At 43.4% G+C, this 22251-nt stretch overlaps 2 protein-coding genes across 21 annotated transcripts in view; one reads left to right on the forward strand and one right to left on the reverse strand.

The window, feature by feature from the left end:
- The window catches only part of ABI2 (abl interactor 2), a 108975-nt gene extending 100807 nt beyond the window's left edge, over positions 1 to 8168 (forward strand). For 5 of the 16 annotated variants that reach the window (XM_074967973.1, XM_074967974.1, XM_074967975.1 and 2 more), the window contains one exon: positions 1766 to 8168. In XM_074967973.1, coding sequence (XP_074824074.1) covers positions 1766 to 1941 — 176 coding nt within the window. In that variant the 3' untranslated portion in view covers positions 1942 to 8168. The remainder of the gene's footprint in view (positions 1 to 1765) is intronic. The other 11 variants (XM_074967969.1, XM_074967971.1, XM_074967977.1 and 8 more) reach the window with 4 other exon arrangements.
- Positions 8169 to 9463: 1295 nt separating this feature from the next.
- The window catches only part of RAPH1 (Ras association (RalGDS/AF-6) and pleckstrin homology domains 1), a 536692-nt gene continuing 523904 nt past the window's right edge, over positions 9464 to 22251 (reverse strand). For 4 of the 5 annotated variants that reach the window (XM_074967964.1, XM_074967965.1, XM_074967966.1 and 1 more), the window contains one exon: positions 9464 to 19786. In XM_074967964.1, coding sequence (XP_074824065.1) covers positions 17831 to 19786 — 1956 coding nt within the window. In that variant the 3' untranslated portion in view covers positions 9464 to 17830. The remainder of the gene's footprint in view (positions 19787 to 22251) is intronic. The other variant, XM_074967968.1, reaches the window with a different exon arrangement.

Genomic DNA, 22251 nt, shown 5'->3' on the forward strand with positions numbered 1-22251 from the left:
GGAATGGTGCAAACTGGCACATGAGAAAGTAGGGAATCAGAAAGTACCATCTAAACAGATGGATTATTGGGCCTCAGTTAAGACATTTTTCTCTTAAACTTAAACTTGTTCTCCTGACTATTAGATAGGGCAGGAACATTTTAGTTAAGAGAAAAACACCTTAAAATTAGGATCAACAGATTCACCAGGAGCTTTAATGTATTTTTAAATAGGAATTTGGGAGGATTGTATCACACAAACCAGAATATCCTGATTAAATAAAAATGGTTTTCAGTGCTAAATTTCCAAGATCAAAAACAAATACAATAAACATTTATTCATTTCACCATTCATGTTTTATTCCCTTAGAATGGTACATCAAAAATTGGTAAGAATGCATTAATTTACAAATAGAGGAATGTAAAGAAGAGCCTATAATGCATGCTTTTTTAATGCACTTTGTACAAATGAAAGAATTGTACAGGTCAATATTGCACATATTAACACTCTTTACAAGGTAGCTATTTTGACTCTCATTGCACTGTGGTTATGAATTCTGCTGGTCATCCTGAAAAAGCCAGTGCCTATAGCAAACATTTGTCCTGAACTTCTCTGTGACTTCCTTCAATGAAAAGCTTCATCTTCTGTTTGCAAAATCATCATGAATTTCGCAGTACTTCAGGACACTTGACTCCTGAACTCATGCTGTTAATGATTTCCCCCTGGATTTTAGTCAGATAACTTCTGTTAATTCGCTAGCATAAAGAGTCAGGATATCTGTGCAACATGCATTTTGTTTCAAGGCCAGTGCCAGGTGTGCCAGTGCCAACTGCTTAAAGTGATGATTGATGCAATTTGCTAAAGCAGTATTCAGATTTTGGCATGGATAACTTGCTTTCTGGTGCTCATTGTCATAGGAATTAGAGATGGAAAAAATCTATTGGGTCACCCTCTCTCTTTCCAATACAGGAAAGTCCCTTGCTTAATATTTCCCAATGGTTTGACCAGAGTGATTTGGCTTCCATCACTTCCCTAAGAAAACCATTCCACAGCTTAATCTTTCAACAAGTTTTTCTAATATCTAGCCTACATTTTCCTTTAAAGGGTCATCTGATTAAGATTTACTTCAGCAGACCCCCACTCTTTGGATAATTTATCTTGGCGCTATGAGTCCCAGAGCTGGGGCTGCACATGTGCATTCACAGACTGTGGTATATTTGGGATTGAGGTTCCATGGAAATCCAGAGCTCCTACTTCCCCTAAGTTCTTTTCCTACTACCGCTGAGAATTGCTCCCGGAATCATTTCCCCTTCCCGACTTCATTACAGTGCTCTTTGTTCCTTTTCCCAGCCTGTGTTTGGACAGGTAATTAGTTTGCATTTTGCTAATCTATAAAAATTGGCATTAGTAGCTTTGCATTGTGTCTGCGCCAGTGTGGAGCCAAACCAAACTTTGTCTAATTCTACTGTGTTTATCCATCGTGTGATGGATCTGGAAGATCAGCATTCAAGAAAGCATTGAGTTTTTATTATAAATGATAACAGCCAGACTTCAATCAATAAGGATTAGAAAAGAAGCCCAGCATCAGTTGGGAAGTTTGGAAGGGATTTGGGGTGGAGCAAATTCTGGGATACCTCAGATGAGTGGGTGAAGTAGAATTTTGGCAGGTTGCTTTAAACACAAGAGTGCTACACACTCTGGCCGTTGTAGTTGCATTTTCTCCTTCTCCCACTAGTACCTTCCCTTATTCAATGTTTATTTTTTCTCTCTCTCCTCCCTTTCCTAGTCGTGGCGATTTACGACTACACAAAAGACAAGGAGGACGAGCTCTCATTTCAGGAAGGTGCCATCATTTACGTCATTAAGAAGAACGATGATGGGTGGTATGAGGGTGTCATGAATGGAGTGACGGGGCTCTTCCCGGGGAACTATGTGGAATCCATCATGCACTACTCTGAGTGAAGACCACAGGGTGCAGAGCTGCTCCTTGCTCCACAGGAACTGTCAGGGCACCTCAGCTCTCCACCAGCCCCTAGGGGCCCACCCAAGTGAACTGAGTGAAGGATAATTGTAACACAACCACTCTTGTTTTTTGCTTTTCTCATTATACAGTAGCGATTTGAGTTGTTTGAACAAATGGCTCTTCCAGCTGCCAGCAGTGGCTGTACCTGACGTTGACTAAGCCGACCCGTTCAGATGTAGGTAGTGGAGATGTAACGAACTTGTGGAGTAGCTGATACTTGACTAAAATTCAGACTGATTCAAGCGTGATCTGGGATCTTTCTCAGGAATACTGTATGGCCCTGTGATATTACCTCTGGCACCGGACATCCTGGATGCCAGTGCAAAGGGGTTAATGTAACTGGCTAGTGGAAGTCCCTCACTTTTTCTACACTCACATGCAGCTGGAAGGACACGTGTGTGCTATCTAACATTTGGATTCCTACACAAAGCAGTTCCTGTATCTGACTTCCAGATGGTTCGTTACATCTTTAACATAAACAGTTCTGCAACTGCACGTGTAGACTGATGTGGGGGCTCACAGAGCTGGCTTGGGTTCACTTACCTTTTGGTTTAGATAATTAAGATGGATGCAGCCCAGAAGACCTCACCATTGTGTAATCTTAGTCTTTTGACTGCCCCACGTTAGATCTGTGTTATGCACTGGTGTAGAAAGCGATCCCCATTGGCATAAGCTCCCAGCCTGCTGGGGCGGAGGGGTTAAGCTGAACACAAGTGCATTTTGTGGTGAGGGGGAAGTTAAGTTTATAGGTTCCTTGGGAGTCTGAGGCTAACTCTAGGAGTTAAGGTTTGAATCTATTCGTGCGTCCTTGCACGAGACAGATCATTCATCCTAAATGTCAGTATTATGCACAGTGTAATTTTTAAAAAACCCAATCAGGTCTTGTAAATTGGCTCTTTTGTACTTTGGTTCCAGATCTGAGTATATGCTGTGACCGCCCTGTGCAGAGGCAGGACAAAGAGCAGTTGTCGTCTTCAATCTCCTCTCAGTGGAAGTAAAAAGGGCGGCCATAGGTGTTGGTTTTCCATGGAAAGCTATGCACAAACTGGTCATTATTTTAGCTCTTTTCCCTGCCCCTCCCAGTGTTTATAAAATAGTAAATACCTTTCATAGCTATACCTAGCCAGGTGTGAATCACACACTGTAAAGGTTTCACGTACACTTGTAGCTTGCTTTTTAATATGGTCTCAGATGAAAATGCCACCACTTGAGTTGGCTTCACAGATCAGTGTAAAGAACTCTGAACGGTCATCTGTGTCAGTTTAGGAAGAGGAGTGTTAACGTAATTCATTAACACAGCAAACTGATTGACCTGCTGTTGTAGTCCTTCTGGAGGAGGGCAGCCCATGTACATTTCGTCTGATCTCCCATAATAGGGAGGTACTGAGCAAGGTTTCTTCCTGAACTATTTTCATTTGAGCCAAGGTGAAATTCCAGCCAGTACCAACAGTAGCTTATTCAAGTCTAGATAATGCTGCAGCTGTCTGCTAAGGCATGTGTGTACAATGGAATATTGCAGGGAGAGTAGTAGAGATAACTAACTGGAGGCTGGTTTTCCTTCCTTCCTTAGTAAAAATGTGTACAGTCAAGCCAGTCTCATAACTCAGTAGCTCGTGCAATATCGTGCCAGAGATGTGCATTTCGAGCAAGCAGGGACATAAACTGATGTGTCAATCTGAGGGGGCAGAAAAGGGAAAGGAATGGACAACTGGTGCCATTCTTCCTTATACTCTGGATATGAAGTCTCCTTGGAGCTTTTCTGCCTCCCAGTCCTCATTCTTAGTTGGCACTGGAGCCTAGATGCTGTCATGTCCTTGTCAGGAACCTTCTCCACTCAATTACCCCTTCTAGCTGTGTGCAGCAAAAATAGTTCCACTGAGCCGCATCTTTCAAGCCCTGCCACACTGCAGCGTGCCAGGGCTCATCTCATTGCTGCCCTTCTGGATGGTGGCAATTCCTTGATGAATGCTTGAATTAGGTGACACTGACCCCTCCCCCCCCCCAAAAAAATCCCTTTTGGGTTTTTTTGTCTCCTAGTAGCAAAATGGATGAAAACAGACATTGCCCGGTGTCGTTGTAGGAGTGTCTGGGTGAGACAAAGCTAGGCAGTTACCCTACACCACGCTTGGGCTACTGTTAGTTTCTAAGGCTTGGCTACACAGGAAGTTGTTATGAAATGAGGTAGGATGTGAATTTAAAGTACAAGAGCTATTCTGGGCCATTTTGTCATGTAGACGAGCCCCAAGGGCATGTCTGCACTGCAAGTACTGGGGGAACCCACCTGCTAACAACATGTCTAAAGCACAGCTGCATTGTGTAGTGTAAATGGGGACCCCACCCACTCCTCAGAGTGCTCGCTGGGATGGGCACATGGTTAGGGTCCCATCTACTCTACAGACCAGATGTGCTTTTTCTGAGTCATCGACATCGAAGTGGTGCCCTGATCTGGATATGCTTGTGCTACAGACTGGGCACAGAATCAATATTCCTTAAACTAGCTGTTTCCATTGGAAAGATGTCTGGTGTGGCGAGCTCACAAAGCAGAGGATTTGTAGAGTCCAGCAGGTCCTGACCCCTCGCCAGCAGACAAGATGGGCTTGTGTTTTGTTTGTTCCCGGCTGACAACATGACACTTACGAGGTGGTTCATCCTGCACAGCTGCTGTGGAGGGAGTTTCTGGGTCACCTCCTGCTGGTTTGATGCTTTTTTATGCAGTACTAATGTTGTAAAAAACACTTGTTGGGTTTTATGCATATTTTTTACAGTTTTGAATTCTGTAGATTGTCCAGGGATGATGCTATGTAATGAGCATAGACCAGGCCCAAAGTAATTGGATTTTGTATGTACTGTTACATAGACTGCATGCTATTAACGTCAGTGAGGGTTGTGTTTCCAGTTCTATCATTTGTAGTCCCTCCCCCCCATTTCATTTTCCCCTTTTATTTAATTAGTTACTTCAAAAAGGGGTGGGGGCTTGGGCCCTAGGCTATTCAAATAGAGGCAGAACTTCTTTGCATGGAGTCCTGTCAAAGCTGAAATGAGTGTTAAGAATTACAAGCTGCTGGTCATTCAGTGTTTTTCTCTCTCTGTAGAGGGGGTGGGTGGGTAGGCGAAAAGGACACAGCAGAATAGTCCAAAGCAAGCCCTAGGGTCAAAATACTAATTCTCTATCCTCCTCTCCCCAAAACCCACTGCTTTTTTCAATCCACAAAATGTAGGGGGGAAGAGCTAGTCCACTATGGCCTCTGGAGCTCTTGTTAAAGGGCTATTCCCATCTCACTAACCCTCTATTAAGAAGTTTTGGTTTCCTGGAAAAGAATGAAATACATCCTGGTCCTAGCACAAAGCTACACTGCAAGGAGGGGGTCTGGTACCTGTACTACAGCCAGCCAGGGGGAGGGTGCTGGCTTTGAGTCCTGTTTCTTTGAATACGGTTCTGCTTCTCTCATTGATGCTCACAGAGGGGGAGTGCACAGGAAATTCTGCAACTGGTTCCCAAGTCCTCAGATACAACCCCTATAAGTTGTGCTTCTCCATGCACTGCCCTAAGGGGCCTGCTGTTCAGAGGCAGGTGTACAAAAGAGCTAGTTTGTGGTGGAAGCTTTGCTGTTGTCTCAGTAAAGCACTATAGGGGAAATAATTCCCTGTGATATTTCACAATGTCATTTTCAGGGACTGGGGGGGAGGAGTGATTTGCTACCAGGTGCCACTGCACATTTAGGAGAATTACAAAGTATGAATCTTCACCAGCAGGAGATTACAACTACTCCAAACCAACCCCCAGTTGGGCAGTGGAAAGAGCAAATGATTTAGGAGGTTCTCAAAGGATCAAGTTGCTAGCGGACCCAGTGGAGGTCTCCAAGCAGTTGAAGAGTGGAGTGGGTTAGAAGGCTAGCGCCTGCCTTCAATGCAGATTTGTCTCCCTTCACTCTAGGTGAGGTGTGGTAAATTCGGGGGCATCTCCTCTCTCCCATGTAGGTCTCAGGTTACCCCTGCCAATTGCTTACTTCCCCTGAGCCTGGAAGTGCCCTCTTTTCTCACTCAACAAACACAGTCCCTCATTACTGTGAGGGATGGGCCACGGCCAGGCTGTGATCTGCTCTGCACAGGGAAATGGGACTAGTTGCTAACCAAACTTGTTTGCTGTTCATAGTCATAGGAAAACCCCTGATGTTGACAGCCTGTGACACCTGGGCTGAAGCACCCTGAAAGGCCTGTCTCATTGCTTGCTGGTGTATTTTGGGGGTGGGGGGGCTCGTCACACAATTTGTTCAGTGAGAAACGCTCACCTTCTGCCAGAGGCACCAGTGGACTAGTGCTCCCCTCTGGGGGGACAGTTTTTGCAATGTGGTAAAATAAACCCTGCGCTTTGATGCAGAGTCCAACATTGCTGTGAGCACACACCTTAGGGGCTTTTCTGCTGTGTGCCAGTGGAGACTAGGATCTACTCTTCCTAAAGGGCTTGGGTTTCCAGTCTTAGCCTGCTGCCCTAACATGAAAGCAGAACATGATTGAGAGGGTTCCCCTACAGAGGCTGTGAAATTGGGGCACTGTATGAGTTGAAAATTACTTATAGCCCTGCCCCACTGGGAGCAGAACAGAGTGACTGATCAGGTTCTGAGCTGTGGACGTTGAAGCCCTGTGCTCAGGTAATCACCAGTAGCTGAAGGGAGCAGCGCTGCAGGTATACTTTGGCCATAGCAGTTTTTGAAAACCTGAGCTCTAGGCAGAGTACAGGGGAAAGCACGCAGATGTTGCATTTGCCAAAGGGGTAATCTTGCTTCATGCCTCTAGTATTTGGAACCAGCCAAAACCAAATTCTGAGGGTGGGAGATTAAGAGTCCAAATTTCCCGCTCCTGCAGCCTAATGCTGAATTTGCTGTAATTACATTTTTCTGGCTAGTGCTTAATACACAGTGGAAAAAATAGTGCAAGATTTTTATATTCAGTAGCTGAACTCACTAGTTCCATAGTCCTAGTGCTTTATTTTGAAACTCCAAAAATAATAGTGCACCCCAGCCCCCTGTTTGGGAAGATACGTGAAAGCTAAATCACAGACCATGGGCCACCTCCGCTTTCATTTGAAATCAATGCGTTCCATGCAACTTCCATGGCCAAAAGTGGAGTCTAAGGGTAGCACATTGCACTGTTTCTCTTACATGTCACAACAGGATGTTTGATAAAGCCTCTGTGGGAGGTTGTTAAAAGGTAGCCTTTCAACCCACCTCCTGACTTTGCCAAGAGGGGGGGGCAGCATATTTTTTAGTTCATATTGATAACCTCTGGAAAAAAACAGAGCTGTGTACAAATTGGTTTCAAGGTTAAGCGCTGACCTCATCTGAGATTTTTGTGAAGAACAAGTGCTTATTTTCATCTTTGAAGTGTGTCTTTTGCAACTTGTAAGGACACATGGTTGCTATGAATTCTCTGGAAAAACATCACTGTCCTCTTGTTCCTGTACATTTTTTCTTCAAAAAATAAAACACCCAATTTGGCTCAGTCTAATAAGCAATTTTTGGCTCTGTGGCGATTTACTCAGAGCCTCCACTCTGCTATTGAGTTTGGTGAAGTAAGTTACAAAACATGCAGGACTCAGGGGAGTTGCATGCCACCAGAAAACAGTTCCTGGGTGTGTGCCATTCAAACCACCTTCCACTGATTAATTTTTTAAAATTTTTTAATTGTACTTGGAACTAACTGTTGCTGTGTACTAAACCCTCTTGTAACAAGTCCTGAATAAAAACACAAAGCACACATCCAAGTGTCCTGTGAATATACCGCTTCTGTAACACTTCATGGGTTAATGACAACTGCTGGCCAGCGAATAATGGGCAGAGTTGGTCACACAGCTGCCAGCAGGCTCTCAGGTGGACATACTGCGAGAGATCAGAGCTATCCCCACTGCATCATTAACTAGACAGATGCCTACAGCATGTCATCCGCTGTGTATTAACGATTTCTAAGGTTTGACTAATTTTTTTTTCCAGCCTTTCACAGCAGTAGGTAAAAATCACATCAGAGGCACCACCTCCCTAATCCCATAGCCAACTCTCACTTTCCCTTTTGCACAGGGGCAGTATTGACGTCAAGAAGTAATTCATGATCCAAATTCTTCCCTTGCCCTGGATTAAGACAGTGTTGCTAGGCACCAGTCCCCCATAGTCCTATCTTAAAGTGGGAACAGAAACAGCTGTGCTAGCAAGAGGAGCTGTGTTCCTACCCTCTCCTTTAGTTGGAGACGCATGGAAGCTGGCACAAACCCATCCCTGCCTAGCATTTGCGACTGGGGCCACAGACTAACCTAAGTCAAGCAAACCCAACAGTCTTGCTGCACCTGTTCTTGGAAGCAGCATGTAAAAGCAACTGAAGGGGATGGTGGCGTGAGGTTCTGTAGCCGAAGCAGCAGGGCTAGGCCATATCCGGGGTGTAAGAACTTCCCTGTTAGAGGAACAGGAACTCCCCTCTGTGTTGTATGCAGGGGGCAGAGCATCTTTCTTAAACACCAGCCCTGCAGTGCCACCTAGGGAAGCCCCAACCCCAAAGGTACCTAATTTGCATTACAAAAACTTGTCTTTACATCACCATACACTAGGCCTCCTTGCTCAAGGCAGATAGCATACAACAATGTGGTGCTCTGTGCAGTTCACAAAAGAGTGCCATGTAGACAAGCCCTGATACTCTCTCCGTTTGGTTCTGTTAGAGCAGGGTGCCCAACGTATGGTCCACCAGAGCATAAGGCCTGCAGCCTGCTTCAACACAATATGCTAATGGCTTATTCATTAGCATTTTGTCATCATGTTTACATCATTATCAAGTATGTTAATATACTATACTGTACATAGAAATACCCTGTCTAAATACCCACAAAACAAGCTGAACTTTAAATCAATGCAGGTGACTTTAAATCTTAATACTTAGAATCTGTTTGGCCCAGACCAGGTTGTGTTTAGGGTTATGTGGCCTTCCTGTGTAACCAGCTTGGGACCACAATGCTAGAGCCAGATTCTCGACTCACAAGCCAGGCACCGCTTGGAGCAGGGCACAGGGGCAGAAACATGCCTGAAGCAAAGAAGGTGGATTGCAGGAAACCTCAACCTCATTTGTCTCAGGCTGTGAAACCTGCAGTGCTCAATCTGAGCTCCAACATGAGTCCAGCTGCTTTACTAATAGGGGCATTCTGTAGAAGTGCAGTATTTTTCCAATGTATTTCTAGTAAGGAATGATAAGGTTACATAACATTCCTAGGACGCAGACAAGAATGAGCCAGTTTTAGGCCTTATTTCATTTCAGAACAGACCAGAGGATTTAGTTTATACGACCAGAACCTGCTAGTCCCATGAAAGCCTGGTTGGTATGTCTACCTTCACTCCAGCAAGGCACATTATAATCTCATGAACAAATAAAATGGCAAGACAGGGAAAATAAAACAGAAAGCATTAAATTTAACTACATCTTTATTGAATTGTGCATATGCTATTGTATAATGAGCTATAGTGGGTACTTTATAATGCAGTATTTCTTTTGTCCTCTCCCATGCTTAAAAAAGTATATTTATACATATATTTATATATATTTATAACATGGCAAAGCTCCCCCCAACCTGAAATTGTCAGAGTTTCAAAGAGCCTTGTTTTTTGTTTTGAAAGGGGGGAGGGGGAGCAGTCCCATTCAAAGATAAAATGTGCAATTTTTTTTAAAGCAGTAAACATATGAATGTATTTACAGCACTTTCAGTACAAGCTTGCTGCACAGACAAATCATTGTAATATTTTCTTACATGTGCATCTCCACTATTATAAAGGACACCATCAGTGGCTGCTAACAGTTAGTGTAAGCCGTGAAACAAGCGGTGATGTTCCAGTTAATGCTTGTTCCATGGCAGTTCAACAGACAGAGTTAGTAACAACTTATGACGAAGCAGACAGGAAAACCAACCCCGTTTTGTTTTCTGTTTAAATACAAACTCTATACCACTGCAGCAGAAGACTGAGGAAGCAAATTGCTTAGAGTGTTTTACTACATTACATTATTTTTCCTGAATGGTGAGATGGGGACTTAGTGTGTCTAGATCAGTGGTTTTCAACTTGTGGTCCACAGACTGTCTAAGGGGTCTGTGAAATGTGACTATGAAAATAAAGTTTCAGATCTCAGAGAACGCATTCTGTTCTTCTGATCCATCAAAAGTACGTGAATACTTCCCCCTACAGGTCAACCCACAGAAGGCCACAGTTCAGCGCCCTTTCTCCCGCTGTGTCAAATGCTGTGCCTTGCACATGCAACACTGATTGAATGCTTTTCGGTCAGTTTCCAGTCTGACTTCTACGGTAGGGGTGTGTGGACCAGAGGTTGAATTTCCAAAGGGGTTCGCACCTTTGAAGTTTTTCAGTGGTCCACAAATGAAAAAAGGTTGAAAACCACTGCTCTAGATAATTATTACACTACAAATGTGCAACAGTATCTACTCCACAGGGGCACAAGCCTGCCACCTCTTGCAAAACACCTGCCTTATCTCTTCATGCTGTACATTGGCACCTGTTGATTTCTTTAATTTAGCTGCACCCCAACTCCTACATGCTCATTCTCAAGAACCAAGAAAGCAGGTAATGGCGACATCTTTGGTAGACAGCGGTGTAATCACAAAGAAGTGCAGCTAGGGCAGTGGTGGGTAAGAGACTCTCACAGTAGAGGAAGAGGTCAATTCTCCTGCCTTCTGAAAGTATACTCAGGACTTCAAATACCTGGCAGAAGCACTGTTGCATCCACCGTGCAGCTGAAACTGTAGTCCCAAAAAGGGGTTTTACATTTTATACTAGTAGTTCCTTATCTCAGGAACACTATTTACAAGTCATTCACTAGATATTACAGTTCTGCACCCCAAACCAAGGGGGGAATTTGGGTTTGGGTAGTTGACAGTCTTTCTGCCCAGCCTCTGCTGCATCTCCTCTCAAGCGCCATACACAGGCCTGGTGGATGCTGTGGGTGTTTAGCACCTATTCCCTCCACCCCCAAACCCAGAATTAGGCCCTGTGTGAATCCAGACGGACCATTACTGGTTCCATTCTCTGCGGTGTTTTTTATTTAAATATACAAAGAATAAATGTATTTACAGTACTTATTTCTCTCTTCAAAGCTTAACTAAGATTGTAATTCATGAGATGGGACATAATCAGCAGAACCCTTTGCTCTCAGCACTCGGTACCATGTAACTTGTTATTGGAATGCTTTGCTGTTTATTTGCCCCCCAAATGAAAAGACTTGAAAGGGAAATGGCAAGTCACTTTACAACAAAAATGTACATGTTATAAATAAAAGCTTTACAGACAGGAACCTTCAAGGCGTAAACATTTCAAAGGAAACATTTCCCCCGAAGTGTTTGCCACCCATCTGCTCTACAGCATCTTCCTAATTTGAGAACACCAGGAACTGAAAATGAGTAAAGAGAAGTATGAGAGACTATTTTCACTGTCCAGGCCGAGGGAAATCGCACCCTCCCCCGCAACATAAAATAAAAAGCGACGTAAAATATTTAAAATCACTTCAATGTTAATATGCTAGAGTATTAGTAACAGTAGAGGAACATTGCTTAAATTACTAACATGTACCCTTCAAAGAAGAAAAAAACCAGACAGATTATTTGGGTCTTTATCTCAGGTTATGGTTGGCTGTTGAATTAGAGTTTATAGTATCAAAACTTTGAATAGTTGAGATTTCAGCAAATTCAGTTTTATGGAAAAGGAAAACCTGCATGCTGAACATTTGTGAAGTTGCAATAAAGATTTACAGAGGGAGTTGCAACAACCCCAATGCAAATTTATAAACAAGTGTTCTTGGATTTAATTTTCAGGAGAGCTAAAAGATCGACTAGAACATATTATGGCCAATTTCACGCAGAACTCCAGCTCAGATGGGAGCTTTGCTCCATCAAGGACCAACACACTTCAGCTCTATAAAACCAGTCCTGCAAGCTGATGTGCGTACTCAACTACCATGGAACATACCACTGTGATCAGCTAGTCTGACCTCCTCTATATCACAGGCCCTAAGACTTCCCTGAATTAATGCCTGTTTGAACAAGAGCCTACAAATATAAAACATTCTGTTCTGACTCATCCCACTGCAAATCCAGAGCAACGGCATTGATTTCAGTGGAGTTATTCTGGGTGGAGTGGTTGTATCATGCAATAGTCATTTAGATTCCTGTATGTTAGGGCTGCATAAAAAACAATCTAACAAGACAGCGTCAGCTTCAGCTGCATGAAAAACAATTTCCCCTTGTCACCCGCTAATGGAATAGGGCTCTTTGCAGTTTTCTGTAACAAGTGGGGAAAATTTTTTCTTCCTACTAGTGCTGAACCTGCACTTTCACTTCTCTTCTAATGGAAGAAAATAGTTTCAACCCAGACTGAGGCTGACTGTTCTTGGATTTAATTTAACCTATGGGCACTGAGGTAAAAAGATGAAAATAGCTTCTATTGTGCAACGCGAGAACATTCAAGCACTAGACACTAAAGCAATTTCAAAACTACACTGGGCCAAGAATTGTTTACATTCCTTTTTCTCTGTTCTGAAACCTAGGTGACAGTCTACTTTTAGCGGCTTTTCTTCTGTGCTGCACTACAAATAGTGATCATTCTCTCTGGGCACATTATGGAGGTGCTCTCTACCTTTGCAGACCTGCACATATTCAACGCAGTAAGTTGACAGAGCTCAAATGTCCCTCTGTGGCAAAACAACAGCGTTTTACAAGCAAAGCATTACCAAGGAGACAGCGCTTGTGTTTGGATGATCAATGCTCTCCAATTTCATGGTGAAGGGCAATGTTCTCCTACTCACTAGAGGACATCAGCAAAACACATCAGCTATTCCTCCAATTTACATGTAAACTCATCCTGGAAAGTGTGCACTTCCACACTAAGCTATTTTAAAACACGTGCATTTCAATAACTGTTACGATCTTTATTCAGACGTGATATGTTAAAAGTACTTTTTGCAGTTAATTGACAGACTATGAAATTAAGCCTGGTCGATCTTTCTAAAGTAACTGAGTCCCAGCAAAATATACCACAGGACTAACTATGGCTCCTGCTGCAATTAAAACAGAGACAGAAATTTAGCTGGGTGGCCCTTGGTGCTACCAAGGAGAAGCAGCACCAGGATAACTTTCTCCCAGGTGAGCAATGGGATGGGCCAAGTCTGTGTTTTGGAGTCATTGTAATTTACCCTGAAGTAGCTCCCTGGTTTCTGGTCCTCCACTGGCTCTGTTTCAATACCCACGCTTGGCTTTTTACTTTCTTTTGACTGAAGATGTTTGGATTGAATGAATTCTGCCCCCTTCTCCTAGGCTGTGGCACTTGGTAACTAATGGTTGCTACTTGCTCTGACAACATTAGAAGGGATAATCAAACTTGGCTCCAATTCCTCTTATTTCTTGTTTTACAGAGCTATTCCCTAGTTTTCTCTTCTCTTCCCCTCACTTACTTTCTGACCTCATCAATTCTCACTGTACTTATTCTGATGCCTCAGACTTGCCATTTAGCCCTAGAGTTCCACCTTGTCCCAAACATAAGAGAAATCTAGCGGGCTGTCACTGTGTTATATGTTCACGTCACTCCATCTCCTTCACTCAGTGATTTCTTCCTGCCTATTTTGTGTTTCTCAGTACTGACATACAGTAGGCGCATCAGTCAGCTAACCTAAAGCATCACTGCCTGGCCTTGCTGTATTGAAAACACCTCTGTCCTGTCTTGGCTGGCTTAGGTTTAGCAAAATTCTCTGAAAAACACACCCCACCTTTTATTCTCACAACAATTCCAGTCCCTCAGGCAGCTGCAACTCCAAAAGCACCTTGCAGACCCATCAGTGTTTCCTGATTACAGTTTTTTTTTTTAAATAAAAAGAGCTTCAGATTCTAAATCATTAACATACACAGGCTGAGTAGAGCATTCACATTTTCTTACAGGATGTCGTTTTCTCTTGTGCTTCCATACTAGGCTCTATGGTAGGGCTTATGTTTCTCCTGTAAGACTTCTGAAAATACTGTTTTACATATTCAAACACTAATTAGTTCCCACAACACCCTGGTGAGGTAGATAGGAGTTATCCCCATTTTCCAGATGGGAAAATAGGTATAGAGAACATCACAACAGGTTAAGGAATGCAGCTCTGGGATCAGCTGCTCTTGCAAGAGAAAAAGCATTCTGAGTGGAGGTCCTAGCAAGTGGTAAATATTTGTTTAAAAGTAATTTAAACAACACCTGTATTTTGTTAATAATGTGGGATCAAACCATCTGTTCCATTTGTCTAAAGTATGGCTTTTCAGCTCCAAGGTGCTATGCTGACTCAATCCAAAAGGAATTATGGTCAATATTCTTTGCAGAAACTAACTTCTCGCTATGAGAGAGAGAGAGAGAGGGGAAGCAAAGGGGTTAAAAGAGAGGGAAGAAATGGGGCAATTTCCAAATCAACACGCAGGGAGAAAATTACTTGCAAACAAGGCTTATATATTTGAACACTAGAACAGAACAGCAAATAAGCTGGAAAAGCAAGTTACCATCAGGATTCTCAAGGTTTGCAATGGCAACCAGGTTATTTAATTTTTGCCACCCTGTGGTCTAGTTTCAGTATGCTGCGATGAGAGCATTGCAGCCAGTTTCTACTACTTAGCTTGTACCAACATGGGACTGGGGATAGACACTAGCAAAGACTACAGCATCTTGAAGTTGAGTTTTGCCAAGAACACAAATGCTGAAAAACAAGGGGTGGGAAACCCAGAACTCAAGGAGAAGCTTCAAAAACCTCACCCCCCAGTGACACTATTTTAAAAGAGAACTGCATCTTTTGGTTTATATAACTCATGCAGGTACAGAAATAAACTACATGGGAACTGTGGAAATTCGTTGCTTTTCTTCACAGACACAAAAGGTTGTCGGATTGCCCAAAGCTAACAAATAACAAAAAGATTAATTCCTGTTCCCTGGATGACACTCACTCTTTTTGCTGCAAATATGGAGTTCTGTTTTCTGACTTCCAGCAAACTGTTCAGTGGCCTGCATTAGTGAGCACAGATTCATGGTCCCATGGGAAACAAATATTAGACAAATGAACTTGATCATAGGAAAAGGAGAACAATTCTCATCTGCCTTTAAAGAAATTGCATTCAAGACATTCCTCTGCCATAATTACGAACAAGTGCAGATCCCAGAGGCACCTACATCAAATGAACAAAAGGAAGAATGATCGGGCTGACACACGCCAGTGGAGTTATTAAGGGAGAGGGGAGGATGAAGATAAAAGAATTAACTGATTTAGCTCCCAGAGAACATGGGTACACACTGGCAGTGATCAGTAGGTAAACTTATCAATAAAAACTATGAGGCTAGAATTCCTACCTGTGCACCTTTAACTCCACTGGAAGGTGTGAGATCGAGGGCCAGCATACAGTACAAGCAGCAGAAGGAACAATGTAGAAAATTACAGCACCCATTAATTGTCGCATAGTTCAACAATCTTGTTACTAAGACACTAATCAGTTAACTGAGCATGCTTAAAATCAACAATGCCAATGCTTTTAAGGACACTTTATAAGCACAAAAATAGAAATAAAACTTTTGTGAACAGTTTGAAAGATACAAAAAAAGTGCCTTTCCACAGCAGTGCTTTAAAAATGCACACAATGGTATATTCTTATTGCTTGAATAAACTACTCTAAAATATTACAACGATTTCCAGGAGCCGCTGGAGGTGCTGAAGCGGGTTCAGAATCATATGAAACAGGTCAGCAGCACGCATCTTCTCTTTTCACAATGCACTTATATAACACTATACAAGTACAGATGTTTTGTGACCACTTCTTTCCTAGTCAAACACTCATTTCCTCACGTGGATTATTATTACACTTTCAAAAGGGGGGAATGCTGTAACGATGCTTCTCACATCGACGAGCCCAAATGGCAAATATTCTCTCTCACCAAATATTAGTTTCTACTGTATCGACACACGTGATCTATTGCAGCGTTGCTTGTGATTTCTGGGCTGCTTTCTTGGTTTCGAAAAAAATGAGAGCATTTAGCATTTATTTTTGAAGGGGGAAAAAAAAGGTAAAAATCTGACCACCCCAATCTTGATAGTGTCCCTTTAGTGATCAGGGAAATTCACACAACCGAGCATGTTAACGTACAGTGCTAATATTGGCGTTATTTTACAGCGTACACTGTACTGCACGTACACGAGACGCAAGATCGCTTATAGTAACTATACTACCATATCACAATGTCCGATTCCCGGGTACGACTGCACAATCAAAAACTAGCAGATTACAAGAAAAAGGATTCTATTATTTTGACCCTATGGTTGTAATCAGCAGCAAATAAATAACAAATCAAATAAAGTATTCTGTTTCCACCTAATAAGGCCCCTGATGCTGTAACTGGATTCCTAACAGTTTTTTATCAGCTCCCAAATTATATATTTTTTTCAGTCATCTTCCATGACTGCCAGAAGTGCAATTTGTTAATTAATAGGCTTATGCGTTCGTTGCCGTCTCAAAAGGTCAAAGAAAACGCGTTACCAGCTATTTGTGGGCTGAAATTACCACTCCCATCCCTCCCTCCCCAAATGAAAGCTTCTAGCTCACAGCTGGTGAATTACAAACAATGCTTCCTTAAGGGTTCTCAGCCATTTTTTGTAAAGATAATTCATCTCTTCAGGCACAGATAAGGTGAGCATCTATATACGGTGTGTGCATGGGGCAGAGAGTACTACTGAATACAGAAACATACCTGTATTTTCAATAAGATGTACACATGTATTGATGATATATCACATGACACATCGTTAAGCCTTTGGTGCTGGGCAGCAGAGCCTCCCAATGTGTCGAAGTAAGGAATTGTGGCCCAGCAATGAGTGTAGGAGCTCCAGACAGCTCTCACAATGAGTTAACATATCATTTCTCCTTATCAGTACAAATAAGCTACCGGGCTTCTTACCACGTTAGAATGCGTATTGGATTGGAATAATATAAATGTATCCCACTTACTGTACGGACAAAGAACTTGGAGCTGAGAGTGGTTTTCAACTATTTGGAGGGGAGGCTCTTTATAGTATAAATATATTTCACTCCAGCCCAATATATATAAGTTTTTTGTTGTTGCTCAAAATGTATTTATTTTCAGTAGTATTAGGACCAGAATGTTTTGGTAATGTTGTGTCTGTATTTTCACTCAATTGACAATGTACAGATACTGACAGAATGCTTCAGTGCTGTACCATTTACCCGTCACAAACTGCCAAAAGATGCTTTTCTGATTTAAAGTGCCCCCTACATCTTCATCTTCATGTAAAGGTTTGACTGGTTAGAGTCCAATTCCTAGTAATATATACGTCAGTGGACTGAAACAATAAATACAGATCTACAAAAACATTCTGGTTATCTTCTATAACTGCGACGTAATATATCACAATCTATTATATAACTACATTTATAATACATGCACAAACATATCTCACATGGACAGACACTACAAAAAATTATTTTTTTCTTAAATGCAGAAAAAAGTAAGAAAGGTTTTTGGTCCAATCCATATGAAGGATAAAAGAAATTGCAAGGGAGAGGACAATGCCCTTCCACCCCCTTGAAATAATCAAACCCAAACCCTCAAACTTTTTGGACTAGTTCTGAAAGGGAATGCATACAGTTACCCTTAGGGACAGTGGCAGACCATGTCTTGATCATGTTATCGCAGAAGTCACATGTTCTCTCTCTACACAAAGTACAGATTTGCTGATTGTAGAATTGACTGAAAGTCACGCAAAATATAGTTCACCTAATGATTACCAGTCCCTAGAAAGCTTGGTGTTCTGATCCCTTTTGGGGGGAGCAGGTGGTGGCCCCCTCCGCAACGTTGCATAGCCTGATATATGACTGCCTCCATAGCTGCCAGTCTTTTGCTGGTCCGCAAGCAGTTCCGGTGGGGGTGGAGGCAATGCCATGTCATCCATCGTGGCAGTCGGCTCTGTTCTGGATACACGGGAAGAAGAGAGGGAGCCATGCCGAGTGATGGATTTACGCTGCAGAGTCCTGTTTAGGTCTGCCAGGAAGCCAGGCTGAACACTAAGGCTGGACTTGGGCGAGGTGGGCACTTGTGGACTGACTGGCCCCTGTGATTCCATGATTTCGGCCTGTGTAAGCCGGGTGCTGTCATTCCGCTTGGGACGTGTGGGTGGAGGGGCTTTTTTCACTGATGATTTAGACCAGGGCTGAGGCTGGGGATTAACAACAGCAACTTTTGGAGAGGTGCTACCTGAAAACACAGCTGGGATCTCTACTGGTGGTAAAGGCAGATCTATTTCTGGTGGAGGTGGCGGAAAGTCCGAATCAGATGGAGGAGAAGGAAATTCTACCATGGGATCCCTCCCAGGCACTCCTACCGCAGGTACCTTTGCTGAAATACCTCCTTGCTGAAGAATTATAGGCAGATTCACCCCAGAAAGATTTAGCTTTCCTGGCTTTGGAGGAGCTACAGGAGGAGGTGGAGACTCCTTGGAAGGAGATCCTGAAGGCTCTGGTGGATGTGCAAATTTGCTGACAAGGCTGTCCACCGAAGGTCTCTTAGATTCATGGTACTCAGCAGAGCTGCTGGATTTGATGCTGGAGTTTCGTTGAGGGGTTGGAGGTGGTTTCTTCCCTCCAGGACTTGAGGTCTTGCTGGCCTTTTTGACTGGAGATCCCGCCTTGTCCGGGGTAGGAGAAACTGCAGAGGGAGCTGGGGAAGGTGGCGGAGGAAACACTAGGCTGCTCTCAGGTGGAGGAGGAGGAAAATCAGGAGATGGAGCAGAGGTGGGCTGCCACTTGGGCTTTGCTTTCACTGCTGGGGGAGACTGTGGCGCCGCACTGACTGGGACAGGCTTCAAAGGCTGAGGCTCTGTGGCTGGAGGGGTTGGGGGAGGGGGAAACTGACTGGCGATTTGCTTCACAACAGACAGCACAGGAGACTGCGGGGATGGGGGAGGTTTAACAGAGAAACTCTGCTGTTTTGGTAAGGTGGGTGGGGGAGTAGGCCCTGGAGGAACAGGTGTTGGTGGAGGAACTTGGGAAGCTGTGAAATTTGGCTGTTTTTTTATTGCAGGAGGAGGGGGAACGGGCCCCGGTGGCGGGATGTGGGTCACGATGGGCGATGCCGCCTTTGCACTCACCTGCGTGGGGACAGGCAGGAGGGGTTTAGGAGGGGCTGGGGGGGGAGGCGCTGCAGGCACAGGGGGAGGGAGAGGGGGTGGTGATGATGCAGCAACGGGAGTAACATTCTGTGGAACCTGATGGATTTTAAGAGGGGGGGTTGGGGGGGTGAATGGTGGCACTGACGGGGTGCAGGGGTTTGGTTTCAGCTGTGCCATAGCTGATCCGGGGGTAGGTGGAGGAGGGGGCGGGGGAGGAGGGGGAGCCACCAACATGGGCATCTTTCCCAGTGTTGGGGGCGGTGGCGGCATTTGCTGGGTGATGGGGGGAGGTTTAAAGAGAGGCCCAGCATGCTGGGAGGCATTCTGCAGCCTCGTGATCGTGCTGTACTTGACAAACAGGGGGGCCGCTGAGCCGGTTGAAGGCGTAGACTGGCTGGGAAGAGGCGGCGGAGGCGGTGGGGGAGGGGGTGGTGGGGGCGGAGGTGGTGGCGGTGGGGGTGGTGGAAGGGGAGGCGATGGCTGAGAAGCTGTGTATGGGGTAGCCACTTTAATTTGTGGGGACACGGCAGGTGCAAGTGAAGTGAAGGGTCGGCTCACAGACTCCATTTTGGCCTAAAAAAGACGGGGAGTTTAAAAAAAAAAAAAGAGAGAGAGAGAGAGAGAGAGATTAAGAGAGGGTATAAAGGCAAGTTCTAAATATTTGTCACTGAAAGTAAGATGCAGACTACAGCATGCAGGAAACATAAGCACAATGATGCAGCAGAAGGAAATTCTGAACACGGACAAGATGGAGGAACTAGAGTGTGCTCATGGAGGGGACGGGGTGGAGATGGAGTCTCACAAGGACGGAGTGCTAGGTTTACTCAACTATATGCCTGAACAATCGGAGGAGATGGACTATAGCTGAAATTTTCTGATCAGATAGCAGTTCAAGGGGCGGCAGGTGCAACACTCTTGCCATTGTGGTTGGGTGTTTAGCACATATAGAAGTGAGGCATGACCCCACGAAGATTCCTGGGGGCAGACCTCTGTGCCCATGCAGAATCCCAGTAACGTTCATGGGATTCCAGATGGGTGTAAGGGATGTACCCAGGGAGATCCCCTTGCAGAACTGAGCCCTTAGAGAGAAAGCCATGCAGAGTAAGAGACACTGCAGATGTCCATTCAGGTCTGTAAGACTGAATTTGGACCAGGCTGACACAAGGCCTTCAAGAGCACCTGTCTTTCCATGATCTCGAACTACATCAGGGAATGCTATCATTTTATGTTAGCTGTGGTGATGGCACTATGCTGCTAATGTTTTGATACATGGAAGCCTAAAAATATTCTGAGAAGAGTGCAGTACACTGCAGGAACAAACTCCACACGCTGGTACATCATGGAGACATTTTCATCCAACATGCACTGAAGTTCAACAATGCAGAGAGAAAAGGGGAATTTTATGGAAAAATCCTCAAACATTCTGTATAAAATAATAAAAAAATTGATACACAAAAATTGTATTGGTAAAGAACAGCTAGACATGCAACTGAACATAACGGAGAGAGAGAGAGAGAGAGAGAGAGCTGGGATGAAAAGAAATGGGTTGAGAGAGGAAGGAATACTGCATTCTACAATCCAGCCAATTCATTTGGGTTTATTCAGTAGCATTAGGGTTAAAGCTTTTTAAATTGTAAATCTAAATTTTTGTTAAAGATTAAAGAACATAATTATATTTACTCCTAAGGTTTGTCAACACCACATCCTCCTTATAACATGGTCCCCCTTTGAGCCAAGCCGTGAGTTTCATGATGATTGTAATAGAAAGCCTTCTTTGTAACTGATGCCAAAAACAGCCTAATAGAATGGACATCCACAGTTACTAAACATTTTATTAGGACACATTTTGTCAGTGCCACTATATATGACTAGCTAACTTATATGAAAAGGTTTGCATATCAATTTGTTATAAGGGCCAATACATGGATAGTACTATATCTACTCTTCATTTGACTGGGAGAAAACTGAAATATTAACTTATAATGAAATAGATCAGACTGAAATAGAATAACTTATAACGAACACAGCGTGTGCCTCTATTTGTCAAAGTAAGCTAGTAAGGCAAGGAATTGGACAAAACCCTGGAGCAATTCAGCAGGTTCAAAAGAAAGATTAAGATCTCTGAAAAGGGTTAGTCGCCAAGATTCGAGTAATATCAGTCACTCAGGTTAATGTGCTTTCAAAACAGCCCCTGACCTTAATTCTGCCCTGTATAAGGCATGCCGGGCACGCAGACCTTAGCTGTGCTGGGCTTCGCGTTTGACACCTGAGACAGTGAGGCAACAGGAGAAACACAAGGAGCATCAAAAACAAAGAGGGCGACAGAAGCATAACAAGCACGCATCAGTGCATGGCAGGGTTTGCAAAGACTGGGAATTAAAGACTACATGCAAGGTTGTCCTGTGACCCAGTTTGTCTTGTCATTTAAAAACCACATTCTGAACTCTCCTTTAGGTTTTCTTTTGTATTGCCATCCTGGCTATATTTAAAATTGGAGAGCTGCTGGTAAACTAAGTAAATAAAAAGACCAACCTAAACAACACTGTGTTTGGTGTCCTTTACTGTACTGAACTGGTTAATAAAATATTATTTGGCGGATATACAAGTCTAATTATTCAGAAATACAGAATCATTCATTTGCTCCAACTGTATTCTCAAAGAGCAATCTTTTTTTTTATCAGCAATTAGATTACCATATGGTTTTTGAACATGCTTTTAAAATTTTAGATACAATTAAGCATGAAGAATTTTGCCTGGCATCTAGGAGGGCGATTTTTACACAAATCAATAAACACAAGTAATATTGAGGAAAGGACAAAGAACAATGTCTCTGAACTTTTAAAAATATGCACAATTATTTGTAACAAATTACGAAAATGTGTTCAGTGAAATTTGGTTTCTAAAGGCCTAGAAGATAATTCATTCCGTGTTTAAGATTTTTTTTCTCTTCTCTGAGGCAGTTAAAACTAACTTATATTTGCAGTTGTTAATTCACAATGGTGAGGTGTATCTTTAGGAATATTTAGAAACTACACCAA

This window comes from Natator depressus, chromosome 11 (genome assembly GCF_965152275.1).
Source record: "Natator depressus isolate rNatDep1 chromosome 11, rNatDep2.hap1, whole genome shotgun sequence".
Lineage (NCBI taxonomy): Eukaryota > Metazoa > Chordata > Testudines > Cheloniidae > Natator > Natator depressus.